This window comes from Platichthys flesus, chromosome 8, assembly GCF_949316205.1.
Source record: "Platichthys flesus chromosome 8, fPlaFle2.1, whole genome shotgun sequence".
In the NCBI taxonomy this organism is placed as follows: domain Eukaryota; kingdom Metazoa; phylum Chordata; class Actinopteri; order Pleuronectiformes; family Pleuronectidae; genus Platichthys; species Platichthys flesus.
The window spans coordinates 14,362,867-14,378,758 of record NC_084952.1 but is presented as its reverse complement, the minus strand read 5'-3'; the positions used below and the strand labels follow the sequence as shown (position 1 = coordinate 14,378,758).

At 46.5% G+C, this 15,892-nt stretch overlaps 1 protein-coding gene across 2 annotated transcripts; it reads left to right on the top strand.

Annotated features, from left to right (window-relative positions):
• The first annotated feature begins 734 nt into the window (after window positions 1-734).
• On the top strand, window positions 735-14,639 carry nsd1a (nuclear receptor binding SET domain protein 1a). 2 transcript variants are annotated; one of them, XM_062393878.1, is made up of 23 exons: window positions 735-1,240; window positions 1,755-2,620; window positions 2,834-2,975; window positions 3,091-3,263; window positions 3,363-5,163; window positions 5,253-5,377; window positions 5,767-5,983; window positions 6,607-6,710; window positions 6,841-6,897; window positions 7,000-7,212; window positions 7,300-7,392; window positions 7,489-7,612; window positions 7,728-7,925; window positions 8,742-8,921; window positions 10,128-10,284; window positions 10,385-10,590; window positions 10,674-10,786; window positions 10,886-11,155; window positions 11,272-11,388; window positions 11,767-11,908; window positions 12,000-12,106; window positions 12,218-12,407; window positions 12,916-14,639. In XM_062393878.1, exons 2-23 carry the CDS (start codon window positions 1,772-1,774, stop codon window positions 13,884-13,886), a joined length of 6,549 nt encoding a protein of 2,182 aa, XP_062249862.1. In that variant the 5' UTR covers window positions 735-1,240; window positions 1,755-1,771; the 3' UTR covers window positions 13,887-14,639. The 2 variants fall into 2 exon arrangements, with proteins under 2 accessions (XP_062249862.1, XP_062249861.1); XM_062393877.1 differs by having other exon boundaries at window positions 3,085-3,263.
• The last annotated feature ends 1,253 nt before the right edge of the window (window positions 14,640-15,892 follow it).

Sequence of the window (15,892 nt, the reverse complement as noted above, 5' to 3'; positions counted from 1 at the left end):
CACTAACGCAGGGTTTTGTTTTGCCATAAAACGCTGGCTCATCCACAGGGTGGATGAATAAGTTACTTCTACTCGGATCTGCCTGGTGTTTCCTGCTCTGAAATACGCTGTGGTGATGAAATACGAAAGTATCGGAGCTCCTGACAGCAGAGTGTGCACAGAGGGAAGCTCCTGTCCCTTCAGGTCGGTGTGGAAGCGGCCGGTCTTTGTCTTGATTGAGCACGGACCGGCCCGCTGCGGCACCATTGTGCGCGCGCCCTGCGTTTGCGCATTTCTGGATATGTACCAAATTCGATTGCGCCCAAGATTGTAATACTAAAATAGTGTGTGTGTGACAACCACTGGTGTTTTCAACCGGAGCAAACCGCGTTCGCCTCCAGCCCCACTCAGTCCTCCTCTCTGCTCTCGGCCCGAGCGCCTGGCGGCCTGTTTCCTCGTGTCACTGAGCCAACATGGCGCACGGAGCCTGGTTTGACCGGAGAGGCCGTGTGGCAGCGCGCCTGCTTGCGCGTTGCCGTCATTGTGTTTCCTCGGATGTGTCGCTGCCCAGAAATAATCGGGCCTTCACATGTCAGTCGAGTGAAACCGAGGAGGGAAATGAAAGCGAACCCGACGCGCACAAACTGGGGGGGGGGTTGGTTAACCAAAATAAGGTCTTCCACCTATTTGTGATCATCATCACAAATATTATTATTACACCGAGAAGACTGTTGGAAACTTCACCTGGATGAGCGTGCACGCGCGTGTTTGTGTGTGTGTGTGTGTGGGGGGGGGCGCGTGCTCGCAGGGTGAGTGTCACGGCCCTCTGCAGACTGGGGGGTTGGGAGCAGAGCCGATTGGTTGAGCCGCACAACACAGTCAGTCTGGGCTTGTTTTAACATTAACCGGGGGCACCTCGACAGCGGGCTTTAAAAAACCCAAACAGAGGAAAAGATGTAGTAAATGACCCGATGTGTCTGCTGAGGGGACCGGGCCGTGGCACCGCCGTGTTAGTGTGGCAGCGTACTGGAGATCTGCGCGTTGCTTGGTGTTTGCAGTGACAGTGTTTGCTGAGGGCCGCCGCCGCCGCTGATGAGGCGATGAGGTGCAGAGAATGAGAGCCCTGCCTCGGCCTGCTAGTGCCGCCGCCGCCGCAGCCGCGATCGTGCAGATCCGCTCTCGCACGCCGGGCTCCTCGCCCTCCTCCGTGCCACACCACCACACAGCCATTGTTGGTTTCCCGGGGACCGACCTCCAAATGGTGAGTGTTTTCTCCCCTTCTCCTCCACGTGTTGTGAACTTAGTGGCGATCGGCTCCCTCTTTTTGTGCGGTTGTAGCTTGTGTGTGTGTCTCGGTGGCGGCTGAGTGTGTGTCAGCACACAGCGCTCCTCCATTCACCGGAGCAGGCAGCGATCGCCATGACCTACAGGCAGCAGACAAAGCGGCTGGTCTTTTCTGAGAGTTGGTGAATGAGACGTGAGGAGGAAGCAGGGGCCAGCGGTTCTCTGTTTTTTCTTTGCCCATCCGACCGGCCTCAAGTATGGAGGCCAAGCAATGTCTGCCTATCTCTGTGTGTGTTTGTGTGTACGCGCAGCCCCCGTGCTGATATGACCCTTCTGTCTTACTACGATTGCCACACATCCTACGATATGTTCCTGGGATTGTCAACATGCTCTGTTATACTGTACAGCACACAAACCTCAATATCCCACTGAGGTGTGAGTTATTGAGGAACCTCACCTTTTCTAACCTGTGTCTTTTTTTTGTTTGACAGGATATAACCATGACAACATGAATCAGTCATACAGACAGGCGGTTAGGGGCTCAGTGTTTGGTTCAGGCCAGCCAGAGCCGAGGACCCGCAATGGCCTGGTGAACACTTCCTATGGAAACCAATGTGGCACAGTGAAGCGTGTGTCAGACCAACCGTCAGCTGTGCAGCTGCCCTCCTCCAGCCGGAGACAGGGCTACAACCAGCCGGACCGAACTCACTGCTCGCTGAGGAGGCTGCAGGACCATGGTGCTGTGGTCAGCAGGCCGGACCTCCAGAGTGACCTGCATCCAAGGAACCACTTGCACTGTGCAAGCCCAATCAGTGAGGATGAAGAAGATGATGATTATGAGGAGGAGGAGTTTGAGGCCCGGTCAGTCCAGCTGCCTCCTTCTCCAGGCAATGGTGATGCCATGGAGGCTTTTGACAGGCTGCAGGACGTGAACAGAAACGGCTTCTCGCCGCAAAGTCCTGACAGCCTGGAGCGCTGTTCTCCCATCCCCAATGGCTACCTGCACTTTGAGTCCACGCTCTTTGACAGCAGTGACGTTAAGGTGGAGGACGAGGAGGGGGAGCTCAGCAGCAGTGAGGAGCTGGTGCCTCTTCACCTCTCCCAAAAGAGGAGTCAGGACAGATCTGTGGCTGACAGTAAGACCCCATGTGGTGCGGGGGTGGACAGACGAGCATACAAACCTACTGTTTTTAATCTCATGTCCAAAACTATATCTGAACTCAACCCGACACTAAGCCCCAGTGCACTGCCAGAAATCACTATGAGAGATGGGTGGAGTTTGGGTGAGGAATCAGACAGTGAACTTGCCTCCCCTGTTGACCCTGGACTTATTTCACCAGGCGGGACCAACTCTAACGTGAGTGTCAAACATGTGACGTACATACCTAATACAGTTTATTTATGTTATGTATTTCCCTGGAGAAAGTGCCTGTAACACTTTATTCTGCCGGTGGGGTCTGTAACAGTGCAAATCAGATTCTATTTTTGTTGATGTTTTTAAATATATACAGAGGGAGCAAACAGTTTTTCTAAATCAAAAATAATAAAGTATTGTCATTGTCCTTGTTAGTCCAACAGCCCAAAGAAGAAGCTTCTTCCTACAGTGAAGTACTTGGAAGGAGACTTGGTGTGGGCTAAATTCAACAGACGGCCCTGGTGGCCATGCCAAGTCACCTCTGACCCAGATAAAGGGAACCACACTAAGATGAAAGGTGAGCTTCGATTTACATGTGGATTTTGTGATCGAGTGTTTCCCACAACTTGACCTTTACCTGACAGGTTAGAAGAGATCGAAGGAATTATATAATTAATTTACTTTAGTTCCAGTGCCCAATCCCCGTCCTTGTCGGATGTACTTCGTGGAGACGATTGGAGAGATAGTGGAACGTGCCTGGGTCCCGACGAACGCCATCGCAGCTTTTGGAGGAGGCCATGAGTTTGGAGATTTGCCTGTGCTCCGACGGAGAGGGAAGCAGAAGGAAAAAGACTACAAGTACACGGTAAATACAGTTAATAACTCTAAATCTCATCTAAACCGGCTGTGAATATATATTGTATACTTTGTCTAATATTTTGAATTGTTCTTCTGTTCTTCACAGATACCGCGAAGTTTACTGACTGCTTGGAAAGTCAGTGTGGCAGAAGCTGAGTATCTGCTCCCGGCTCGGCAAAGGAATACTGAAAGTGTGCTCTCAGTGTCCTTGAATGGAGAGGAGCGTGTACCCAGCCCGCAGCCTACTGAAGAGCAACCGGAGGCTCCCTCTCCCTCCGTGGACCCCGGCCTAAATCCACCAGCAAGTATGCCCCCCAGTGAAAATGAGCCCCCTCTCATAAAAAACTCTAGCCTTCAGTCCAACAAGAGCAAAGTTTGCAAGAAGAAAAAGAAATGTCTGTCGGACATATTTGGGCATATAGTTGGTGGATCGATGGAGTCATCTGCTGTCACCAACATGCTGGACCAGTTTCATACAACAACTCATGCACTGAAAGAAGAGCCAAAGGACTCCCCGTATGCTGACCTGGATTCAGTTCCGATTCTGCATCGTCCGAAACGCACGGCAGTGTCTCCAGTACAGGACCGAAAAAAAGAGGGTTCAACAAAAGGTAACACAAAGTTTGCTCTAAAATCCAACAAATGTACAGATTCCCTTGATAGCATTTTATCAAAGAAATATAAAGATACAAACCCCGAGCAGAGTTTGTGCTGTTCACCTGAGGAGCACTCTACAAATCTTCCTGCCAGCAGTCGCCTTATGACGAGGGCTCTGAAAGCAGAGGAAGAGACGGATCTGAAAGATGCACTGGTCACAAGCCAACTCGCAACAGATTCCCACAATGACAATTTTCCTAATAATAATGCAGCCATCACAACTGAAACCTCTCCAACCAGGAAATACCCCAACAATGCATCGTCCTCTACTAATCACAGCTCTCCAAAAAGACGTGCAAGGAAGCCTGATAAGAAACTTATTCGTAATGGCTCATTGATGAAGTCCAAGTGTGCCGACTCGGGTGGATCCACCATGCATCCTGTTGAAGTCAAGAAAGAAAACGTCGTCCTGGATTTATCTTCTTCCTCTTCCCCGCCCTCGACTCTGTCTCCAATGGATGCCTTTCAGGATGTCAAGGAACTGATGTTCCAATCTCTCGAGAAGAAGAACAGCAGCGACTGTGAGCTCGCTGCGTTTCGGCCTGATTCCAATTATCAATTCAGTACCTTCCTGATGCTGCTGAAAGACATGCACGACACCAGACAAAAAGACGGGAAACCCCTGACCGTCCCGCCCTCAGCGGTCCTGATCAAGGAGGAGCCTCTGGTCGTCCCTGCCGTCTCTGGAGGTGACCTGCTGCGGGGTCCTTGTGACGGTTTCACTCAGAGGATCAAAACAGAGAATGGCCTGTTGGGTAAAAACAAAACGTCCCGTAACGCGGCGACGAAAACCAAGAACAGGACTAAAGCTATCATGATGGCTGACACCTACCACTGTGAAGACTTTTCTTTTGGCTCTCAGACCGGCAGCTTAGACAAGAAGCGTAGAAAACAAAGAGCACCTGCCAAATTGAAATCCAGCGTAGCGGGCCTTTCCTCAGACCTGGCTGACCTGGCCTACGGCAGGGAGTTTGTCAGCGGCCACGCCGACTTAGCCAGTCCCGGATCTCGTCCCGCTGCCGCTGCCGATCCGTCGGCCAGCTACCTCGTCAAGATGTCAGAATCCACCATGGCTCCAAAGAAGCGCTGGCAGGTGCTTGAGGTGGCCGCTGAGAGTAAGGGAGAGGTGCTGAGCGACGCGTCTGCTGAGGTGAACATGTCCTACAGCACCAGGGCATCACCGGATCTTGATCTGGAAGACGAGAGGCTGGAGGACGACTCGCTCTTCCTGGAGATGAGCGGCACAGGCGGTAAGACACAAACTGCTGCCGTTGAGTTCGTCCTGCTGAGAAGTGACCGGAGCAGCAGGGTGACGGGTATTTCATGTGTGTGTGCGCAGGGAATCCAGAGAACAAACGTCTCCGGAAACCAACGAAAAGGCTCCTGGAGTCGACTGAGGGGTACGAACAAATATTTGCTCCAAAAAAGAAATCAAAGAAACACACCTCAGAATCTTCCAAAATGGTAAGTTCATGTTTGGATTAGTTAGTTTTAATAACTAATGGAAGCGCTACTGTTCAACATCTTTTTATTGTGTTTATTCGTCCCCCACTGTTATCTGTTATCTGTGCAGTGTGTAATGTGTTCCCAGGAAGGCTTTGAAAGTATTTTCTATTGTGCACATGCTGTGTGTAGAAGGTGTGCCTTTTTAAATCACAGCACATTCACACAGGTGTTTTGCAACCTCGCTCCTAAAGACACACACATCGTAAATAGCCCTTTGCACCTCTATTGACCTTCTCTGTGAATATAACTTATCACCTCCTTCTTTCCCCAAGTCTAATCACTCCATTTGCATATAATTAGAAAGTACATATTTGATGTAAAGTCCTGCTTTGCTGTGTACATCGCAGGCATCGGGGATGATGGAACTCCTCGATGGCAGTCCCCCACAAGGAAGTGTTACCTCAGCCTCGTCTCCTGTGGGGCCCAGCGAGGCTCCTTCCGAGCCCGAGCCAAGTCCGTCTCGGGATGAGCTTTCTCTTCTACCAGCCTCATCGTCTCCAGCCATGACACCACCAACCCTCATCCCAGAGACGCCAGAAGAAACAGATCTACCTCCTGAATCAGGTAAATACTGCTGCTTTCAGACATGCATTGAATTCCGGACATTTTCCTGAAATTATTTTCCGGAGGGATGGTATGTGAGAACGCAGATCCCCGGACAATTTCAGGAACTTTTCCTTCCAGCCCCGTGGTAAAATATTGGTAAAATATCAGAGTGAGCCCATTCGAGAAAGCAAAAGGAAAATGTCATAATTTTCTTAGCAAGTGTGTAGAGAAAGAATACAAAAAACTCAGGAAATGTAGAAGACGAAACGCTTACGATGACAACTTGGAAAGACCAACTGACGCTGGTGTCGATGTGATTTAAACCTAAATAAGTGATTTCTCTGGCTGAATTTATAAATGATATCCTGCCTCTGGCACGCTCCCTCCCGACACCACCCCTCATCTGAATGTTCTGAACGTCCTGTTGTCGAGAACACATCTGACCCAGACAATGTCCTGCTGCATTCTTCATATGTGAAAGGCAAAGACCCAATGTTCTGGACATTTGCATAATTTCATGTTTGAAATTGTCTTTAGTCAAAGTGTGTGTTTATTATATTATATAAAGTCTTTCATTATTAAAATAAAAATTGTTGTTGTATGATAATATAATGCATTATTTCATTCTGTTATTGTTGTAGACACAGGGTTAGCAATTCAAGAAAGAAAGAGGCCACGGAAGCACTCGCACAAGGTTCTCGAATGTACCATTGAAGAAGTGTCTGTTGATCCTACGAAAAAGAAGGTATGTCAGGACTGAGATTGCAACGGATAAGTGTTAGAGTGTGTGTGTTCGTGTGTATTCTGGTTAATATTTTTGCGAGCACTGAAAATCACATTTTTTTTTAATGATCTGTTGTCTGTTTGTTTTCCAGGAGCCAAAGCGACATGTTGGAGCTACAGAGCTGAAGGTGTCAGTCCGGAAAACTCAGGTTCTTACAAGAAGCTGATTCTACCACCATCCCGCCCAACAATAACATGTTTGAACCGTTACACTGTAGTAACTCATCCCTAACAATCTCACTCTGTATTAGGTTGAATCTCTGAAAATGGAGAAGCCTGAACCCAGCACATCCTCTGCCCCAGCTGATGACCCCCAGCACCCAGAGAGCGAGGACATCCTCAGTCCAGACAGACCTCCCAGCCCCCGAGGAGCTAAGACCCCCGAGCAGGAGACCGTCACGGAGGCCTGCAGCACTGACGAGAAACAAATCGTACACACTGGAACACTAACTCCCAAACCCGAGGTGTGCATGCTGCTCATCAATGAGAGGAAACAATCTGTACACACAACAACAACATGGTTAACAACTGCTCTGTCTTTGTGTCTGTAGGTTCAGTCTGTTGCTTTGAATGACAGCCTCCCTTCCCACGTGGATGTTAAAGGGAAAATTGGAGCGACGTCATTAAAGGAAAATGTTTGTCAGGTGAGATAAGCTGTCGGAATAATTATTACTATTTTTTTTTTGTGTCTCACTTTCTTACACATCCTTCATCGTGTGTTTTTGTGTGCGTTTGTGCAGGTGTGTGAGAGGACGGGAGACCTGCTGGTGTGTGATGGACACTGTTACGGAGCCTTTCACCTGCAATGTATTGGTCTGTCAGTTGCGCCCAGGGGGAAATTCCTTTGTCACGAATGCAAAACAGGTGAGTACGCACGGTGTCAGGCATGAGTGGAAAGCACTGATCCGTGCCGGCTCATAAAATGTGTGTGCTTCCGTACTGGCGTTTAGAAACTCTGATTTCTCTGTGCTCCCTCCAGGTGTCCACACGTGCTTTGTGTGTAAGAAGTCTGGCGGGGTAAAGCGCTGCATCATACCACTATGCGGGAAGTTCTACCATACCGAGTGCATCCTGGCCTACTCGGCCACGCAGACGCACAACAAAGGCTGCCGCTGCCCTCTGCATGTTTGTCTGTCCTGCCACATCACCAACCCCCTCAATGTCTGCAGCTCCAAGGGTAAGCTCCAGTGCGGCACGTCACCACTATCACATTTTGAAAATGATCCATGCAAATTAGAGCCGGGAAGACCTCATGGCCTCACACATTGCCTGATTTATTGCGAGCTCAGGTCTGTGGACTGTGCATCCCATCAGAGTAAAGTGATGCTTTGTGCTTTGGAGTCTGCTCGGTAAAGATTCTACTGTAGCCATCGCATCGTCTTCTAGTTTGCCTCGCCACAGTTTCATAATGAACCAACAACGTTACTCTTCATAATAAAACAGAGATCTCAAAAATGGTTAGTATTGCTCTGTTGATTCCTCATAGAGCAGCCTGCAGCCATATTTTCCTCACTCTGCCTCTTGAACCCTCGTGCTATCATCCATAATGTTGTTACAGTCCATGCCGACAGTCGGACCTCATAGTTTAAGTGGCATTCAATGCAGTTCCTTCACACGTGAGGCTTCTCTTTCTCTCTCTAGTCGGTGTCTGTTATTTTTATCCCAACTCTGAACCTGGCATCAGTCAGTTGTTGTTGATCATGAGCCAGTTTGCGTCAAAATATTTTTTTCTGAGATTCCTGACACCATCACCTACCATTTCTACCTCAGTTGCTTCAGGCAAAAGGTTTTTGGTATCTTTGCTCAGGCTGTTTAGATTTGAATCACTTAGATACAATCAGGGTGAACTGGGCACACGGAATTTTTGGAGTGAAAATGAATTTAAAGGACAGTATAAAACTTTAGTGGACTGATACCACTGTGTATTGTCACACTCCAGGTAAATGTCCAGTTGTTTGTGGATTAAGACGTGTTTGCTCCTCTGTGGTTTCAGGTCGACTGGCTCGATGTGTGCGCTGCCCTGTGGCTTATCACGCCAACGACAACTGCATGGCCGCCGGCAGCCTGGTGCTGGCCAACAACAGCTTTCTCTGTCCGAACCACTTCACCGCCCGCAAAGGCTGCAAGAACCACGAACACATCAACGTGAGCTGGTGCTTCGTCTGCTCTGAAGGCAAGTGGGCTTCTGTCTGTTGACCTATGCATCCTGATCGTGGTGGCAGCTGATCGTGGACTATAATTACAGACGGCTTGACATACAACACTCCTACTCGCATTCCATTACTGACAATAACTCCTCAATTCATTTGTCATTGCTGCTCCCTTCATCTCTATCAGACATTTTCTTATGTAAAAAACACCTGACATATATTTTTCAAGCAAACAAATAGTTTCCTGTTATCAATGTTACAAACACTATTGTAACATTGATAACAGTTGTTTGTTGAGATCCTCAGTTACACAGGGCATCTATTGCACTTGTGTCCGTCCTGGGAGAGGATCCCTCCCATGTGGCTCTCTCTGAGGTTTCTAAGTGTTTTCCCCTGCTAATGTTTTTTTTTAATAGTTTTTCCTTACTCTGTTGAGGGTTAAGGACAGAGGACTTTGCACCTTGTTAAGCCCTATGCGAACAATTTGTGAATATGGTCTTTAAGAAGCTTAATGGTCTGCATGGATTTTAACTGAAATTTAAAAGTCTCCGAAGTAGACTGTACAGAACACCTAAAGTCAATAGCGCTGCACCAAATTTCAGACACTCATAGAAACCAAAACAACGCAAATCTGGAAAAACACCCTGTCTCGCAATGTTGATGATGAAAAGTGGTAAACTAATTCCTCTTCCAATTTATCTGGATCTGCAACAACATTTTGACGGCTTCTTCCTTCTCATGTCCCATCTTTCCGCTTAGTTTCATGTAAATCAGTTCAGTCATTCATTTTAGTCTTGCAAACAAAAAAGACAAACAGGCAATCGGACAGTGTTGAAAATAAAACCCTTTGGTGGAGAAAACCAGTCTCTTGGGGATGACATCTTATTTTTTAAGTTACTCATTGTGTTGAGTACTTGAGTATAACTTTGAAACAAGTTCCCTTGTTGTCCTTATTTCTGTACATGTTGGTTATTGGTGTCAAATTTCTCTATAGGTTTTATCTCATATTTACAATAAGTCGTGGTTTGTAAATTCATTTTTTTTTTTTAAACCTGAAATCGTCCGAACCTCCATCTGATGAATATAAACTTGATTGTATAAACTGACATTGTCATTGTCTACTTTGGGTCAGTTATTGTATTGAAATGATAACAAAAGATCAGATTAAAAAAAATATCAGTTAACTAAATCAAATGTTTGTGGGTTGTGTGGTTGCTGTGATTTCATAGGGGGCAGTCTGCTGTGCTGTGAATCGTGTCCTGCTGCTTTCCATAAGGAGTGTCTGAATATGGAAATGCCCCAGGGCAGCTGGTTCTGCAATGACTGCAAATCTGGAAAGAGGCCTCGTATTAAAGACATACTGTGGGTCAAATGGGGACGTTACAGGTAAGGGTACAGAAGTGGCCCTCTCGCACACACGGTGCCTCTGAGCAAGCGGCTGATTTACCCCATATCTGTACTCATGGACCTGACCTTCGCTCTTTAGGTGGTGGCCTGCAGAAGTCTGTATGGCAAAAGATGTTCCAAATAACATCTTGAGGATGAAACACGAGGTGGGGGAGTTCCCGGTGCAATTCTTTGGCTCCAAAGATTTTGTGTGGACGTACCAGGCCAGAGTCTTCCCTTACATGGACGGTGACACTCACAACATTGAGAAAATGGGAAAGGGAGCAGATGCAGTCTACAAAAATGGTAAGTTCATATGAAAATACTGTTATATATCTTTTGTCGGGTCCATTTAATAGTCTGAGTAAAGATCGTGTCTGTGTTTATAGCCCTGACCAATGCAGCGGAGCGGTTCAAAGCGCTCCAGGCTGAAAAGGAAATGCGGCAGCTCCAGGAGGACAGAAAGAATGACAAGAAACCTCCTCCATACAAACACATTAGGGTACTGTGCATCACCAAATAAACATCTGTGCTTATCTAGACTGACCTGAGATAAGTTCACAGAGCAGTTCTGTAAAAAAATCATGCTTCTGTCTCATAGGTAAACCGGCCAATCGGGAAGGTTCAGATCATCACGGCTGACCTATCAGAGATCCCACGTTGCAACTGCAAGGCCTCCGACGAACACCCCTGTGGCATCGACTCGGAGTGCATCAACCGCATGCTGATGTACGAGTGCCACCCTCAGGTGTGTGCGGCGGGGGAGCAATGTCAGAACCAGACCTTCACAAAGCGCCAGTACACCACCGTGGAGATTTTCAGGACACTGTCCCGTGGCTGGGGTTTACGCGGTGTGGCAGACATCAAGAAGGTACGTTGGAAAATGATCGGACGCAAGATTTTAAGCACGAGCCAAATTCGAATTATTCACCTGTGTCATCATCTCAGTCTTATTTGTTTAATTGTTTTATCTCTGATGCTTCTCAGGGAGCTTTTGTGAGTGAATATGTGGGAGAGGTGATAGATGAAGAAGAATGTCGAGCCAGGATCAGACACGCTCAGGAGAATGACATCTGTAACTTCTACATGCTTACACTGGACAAGGTGCGGACACATCATTTTTTTTTTATCTATTTCTACAATATATGTAATTTCACTCACTGGCCTGCAATCTCCTAATGACTGTTTGTAGCATATTTATCAATTTATTCAACATGTGCATTTCTATGTATATTTTCACTATGTATACAAATATTAACTTACGATAACCGGTAACAGGTTTATTATAAATTACATTTGTGAGCTGGATACACTGCTGTGCACTTGTCTTATGTTTGGTCGGAGTGACCCTGAAGTAAATCAAGACTGTGAATAATTCCTATATTTCAAAGCATATGTGGCTCAGCTTAGCAACCAACTTCATAATGTAGATCAGCAGGTTGACGAAAACTTGCTAATATACATTTACCTTCTTAATTTCAGGACCGGATCATTGATGCCGGGCCCAAAGGGAACCAGGCTCGCTTCATGAACCACTGTTGCCAACCTAACTGTGAGACCCAAAAGTGGACTGTGAACGGGGACACCAGGGTGGGGCTGTTTTCCCTACAGGACATCCCACAAGGTTTGAGTTTGTGTAGGATCGAGAATCCAGGTTACGGCATTGATGGGTCGCGTCTGAGAGCAGCACAGAACTAAAACGGCGTGTATTTCAGGTGTGGAGCTGACATTCAACTACAACCTGGAGTGTCTCGGCAATGGGAAAACTGCCTGTAAATGTGGAGCACCCAACTGCAGCGGTTTCCTGGGTGTCAGGCCAAAGGTAAAAGAGCATATTTGAACAGATTTAGTGCTTCATGGTCGCGCCTACACCCGCCACATGATCCAGACGATTGTAAAACTTTTAAACCGCCTGTTCCTGGCTTTTGTTCAGAACCAGCCGCCGCCAGAGAAAGGGAAGGAAGGACGAAGAAGGAAAAGGAAGACCAAGCAGGTAGTGACCAAGGAAAGAGAAGACGAGTGTTTCAGCTGTGGCGACGGGGGACAGATAGTGTCCTGTAAGAAGCCAGGCTGCCCGAAGGTCTATCACGCCGACTGTCTCAACTTGGCCAAGAGGCCTGCAGGCAAGTGGACATGGAGGGATTTTACTGTCGACCTGTATGAAGCTGCTAACGAGGCATTATTATGTCTAAATTGTTTGTAGCCTGACTCAACTTTTAAATATCCTCAGGCATTGTCTGGTTTTTAAGGAAAGAAGACTTGGCAGTGGTTGATATCAAACAATTCAAATTGTAATATGAACACATTTGGATAACATTAGAAGTAATTTGGATGAAAGTGAAGTAAAAATCTAAATATCTAGCATCTTGTATTTGGGATAAGAGATTATGGAACAACCAGATTTATCTTTTTACAAGTCTGAACATTCACTGCCAGGATCTATTTCTGGAGACGAGTGTTTTCAAAATCGCAGCCAGTGGAATTGCTGCTGTTTTGGAATTGTTCAGTCATATCTGCAGATTTTGACCAAACCTATTTTAAGCTTTGTAAAATTGGAGCCATTGTTGTCTAGGAAAAGGTTGAAAGTATTTTTCTCTTTTACCTGTTTAATGACACTGGTCTCGTCTCCAGGGCGGTGGGAGTGTCCATGGCACCAGTGTGACATCTGTGGAAAAGAGGCAGCTTCGTTCTGTGAGATGTGTCCCAGCTCTTACTGTAAGGAGCACCGTGAAGGCATGCTCTTCATTTCCAAGCTGGACGGCAAGTTGTCCTGCAGCGAGCATGACCCCTGTGGGCCCGACCCACTGGAGCCGGGGGAGATTCGTGAATACGTGCCCAACACGACCTCTGTGAGGCCCGGGTCAATGGCGGTGCCCGTCACTCCCTCTCTGGCCCCAGACTCCAGGAGAGCCAGTTCTTCTTCTTCTGCTGCTGCCACTCCCGTCTCTTCCCCTACTGGCCAGGCTGCACTGGACAAGCAGGAGCCTCCGCCTCGTCTCTACATCAACACAAAGACTGCTACCTCCAGTTTCATCCCCTCCACCAGGGTGTACCTGACAGACAGGACTGAAGGGTTCTCCACACCCACCTCCTCCAAGGGGGAGAGAGAGGACGGGGAGGTGGAGGACGGGGAGGTGTGTGGGTTAGAAGTGGAAGATGGGGATGATGATGATGATGATGATGATGTTGATGATGTTGATGATGATGATGAGGAGGATGATGAGGATAATGAGGAGGAGGCAGAGGATAATGAGGAGGAGGCAGAGGATAATGAGGAGGAGGCAGAGGAGGAGGAGGAGGCAGAGGAGGAGGAGGATGCAGAAGAGGGGGAGGACGCAGAGGAGGAGGAGGAGGAGGATGAAATGGAGGAGATGGAGATAGTGGAAGATGAGGAGGACCAACCACTGTATGGAAATGACCTGCTGGAAGAAGGCGAGAAGGAGGACGAGGACGAGGAGGAGGATGATGATGATGATGATGATAATGATGACGACGAAGGAGGGGATGTGTATGACACTTGGGGAGGTTATGCGGATGAAGATGGAGAGGTGGAGGGGGAGGACTTCGAGGAGTGGGGGAGAGTGGAGGACGATGACAAATGACACAGTCCATCCATTCCTTTTTAACCTTCTCGTTAAAAACTCTCAGTAGACATTTAAAGGACAAAAAGAGTTTGATATTTTGGTACCTACTTGAACGCAGCACTGCCTTCACTCTGGTACAACGTTGCCTTCTCATCCACCGCTGGACTCGCGTGTGGATGCGTACTGGTGCTGAGGCCCGAGGACTGATCCTGGTCTCTTTATACTTCTGTCGATATGTTTATTTGTGTCTGGTGCTGTTATGATCTTTTGTTCTTTCTCTCGATATTTGTTTACATTTTTTTTTGCCTTTTTTAAAAAAAATGTTTGAAATGTAAGAAATAAAAGGTGCAAAGTTTTCACCTGACCAAACTGTCACTGTAAGGGCATCTTATGTTGTTGTTACCGTCTTAACCTTGTCTCTCTCATTACGAGTGATAAAAGAAATGGAGTTCTCACTGGTTCATGTTACGGTTAGACACGCCGATGGCTGTTTGCTGTGTCTGAGGCATACAAAAATAAACCCACTGGAGTCACGGCGACTGAAATGATTATTCTCAAGACGATAATCTTTTCTTCTGTTTTTCTTTGAATTGATTTCAAGATTCTATGAGTTCATCCTTGTTTCTCTCCACAAAGGCAGCTCAGGATCACAGAGAAATGAAACGATGCCACAACCTGGCAAAACCCGAATTATGCATCACTAACATTGGTTTCACACCCGTCACTGCTGTTCCATTGTCATAATTAGAATAAAATCAAAGTACTTATTGACTCTGTATCCAGTATTTTCTTCTCTTTAACAGTCACACATGGCAGAAAAAATCTTGATTAGAATCAATGGAGTGTATCATAACCTAATTATTGTCATATTTTTGGGTTTGTACTGTATTTGATAGGTATTGGCTGTTTAAGCACAAAAAGGTAATTTGGTTTACTTTATTGATTGTTGATTTTCTTCCTGTTCTTTCCCTGTCAACTATTAGAGGAGTTGAGTTTTTATAGTCGGGAACCACCTGAGACTTTAGGGTTTTAAACCTCTTTCACACTGTTTGATTATAAACCTTCAAATCCCACACAATAAACAAGAAAATTACCAAGTGTGGATGAAGGAAATAGACATGAGCCTACATGCCCACCTTGTACATTTCTTTTGGTGAGGACACTCATTAGTATAATGCATTTCCCCGGCCCTCCCCCTAACTGAGCCGTTTTATCTTAAAGGTTAAGTGTGTCAGATTTAGGTGATCGGGATCTATAGGCAGACGTTTAATCAAATGAATCCTAGTGATGTTTTCACTAGTGTGAAATTATCTAAATTCTACAAATTGTTGTCTTTAACCTAGAATGGGCCCTTGATATTTAACGACTTTAGATTTACGTCGGGAGCGGGTCCTCTCTACAGAGGCCGCCATGTTTTTTATTGTAGTCCAAACTGGACTGTTTTATCTCATGAAAATGAACTAGTTCACGTTAACTTGTTCTGTTTTTTATTGGGATGATTTGAAGACAAACTTATGATAATATATATATAGGTATTAATCGATGGTGTCTGGTCATGGTCGCCCCATTCACCTTAACACCGAGTCCTGACTGTGAGCGTCATGTCTTGTGTTTTACTGAGCACATGTTGAAGAGTCATTTTTCATGATTTTTAAATGTAGCCTCAAACTCTGGAGCGAATCAAAGTTATTTAATGTGCTGATCAGGGCCTGATAACTAGTGATAAGTGTTTATTTGCTCAAGTGAGCAATGTAGGCGCCCTGGGCGAGATTTACAATTTGGCGCCCCCCAACATACACAAATCCCCAAGAACTTTTGGACAGTATGCTGATGCACACACAGGCAGAAAAAATTGTTTACTATAAAAAACCATAAAAATATATAATAAAAAATATAAAAGGAGTCCTGTACTGATATCATAGTATATCATATCATGTCATGTCGACACAAATAAACATTAATGATGTCCACAATCGGGGTGACTCTTACCTCTGTATTGTTCTTTCTTCTCCTCCTCTACTTTG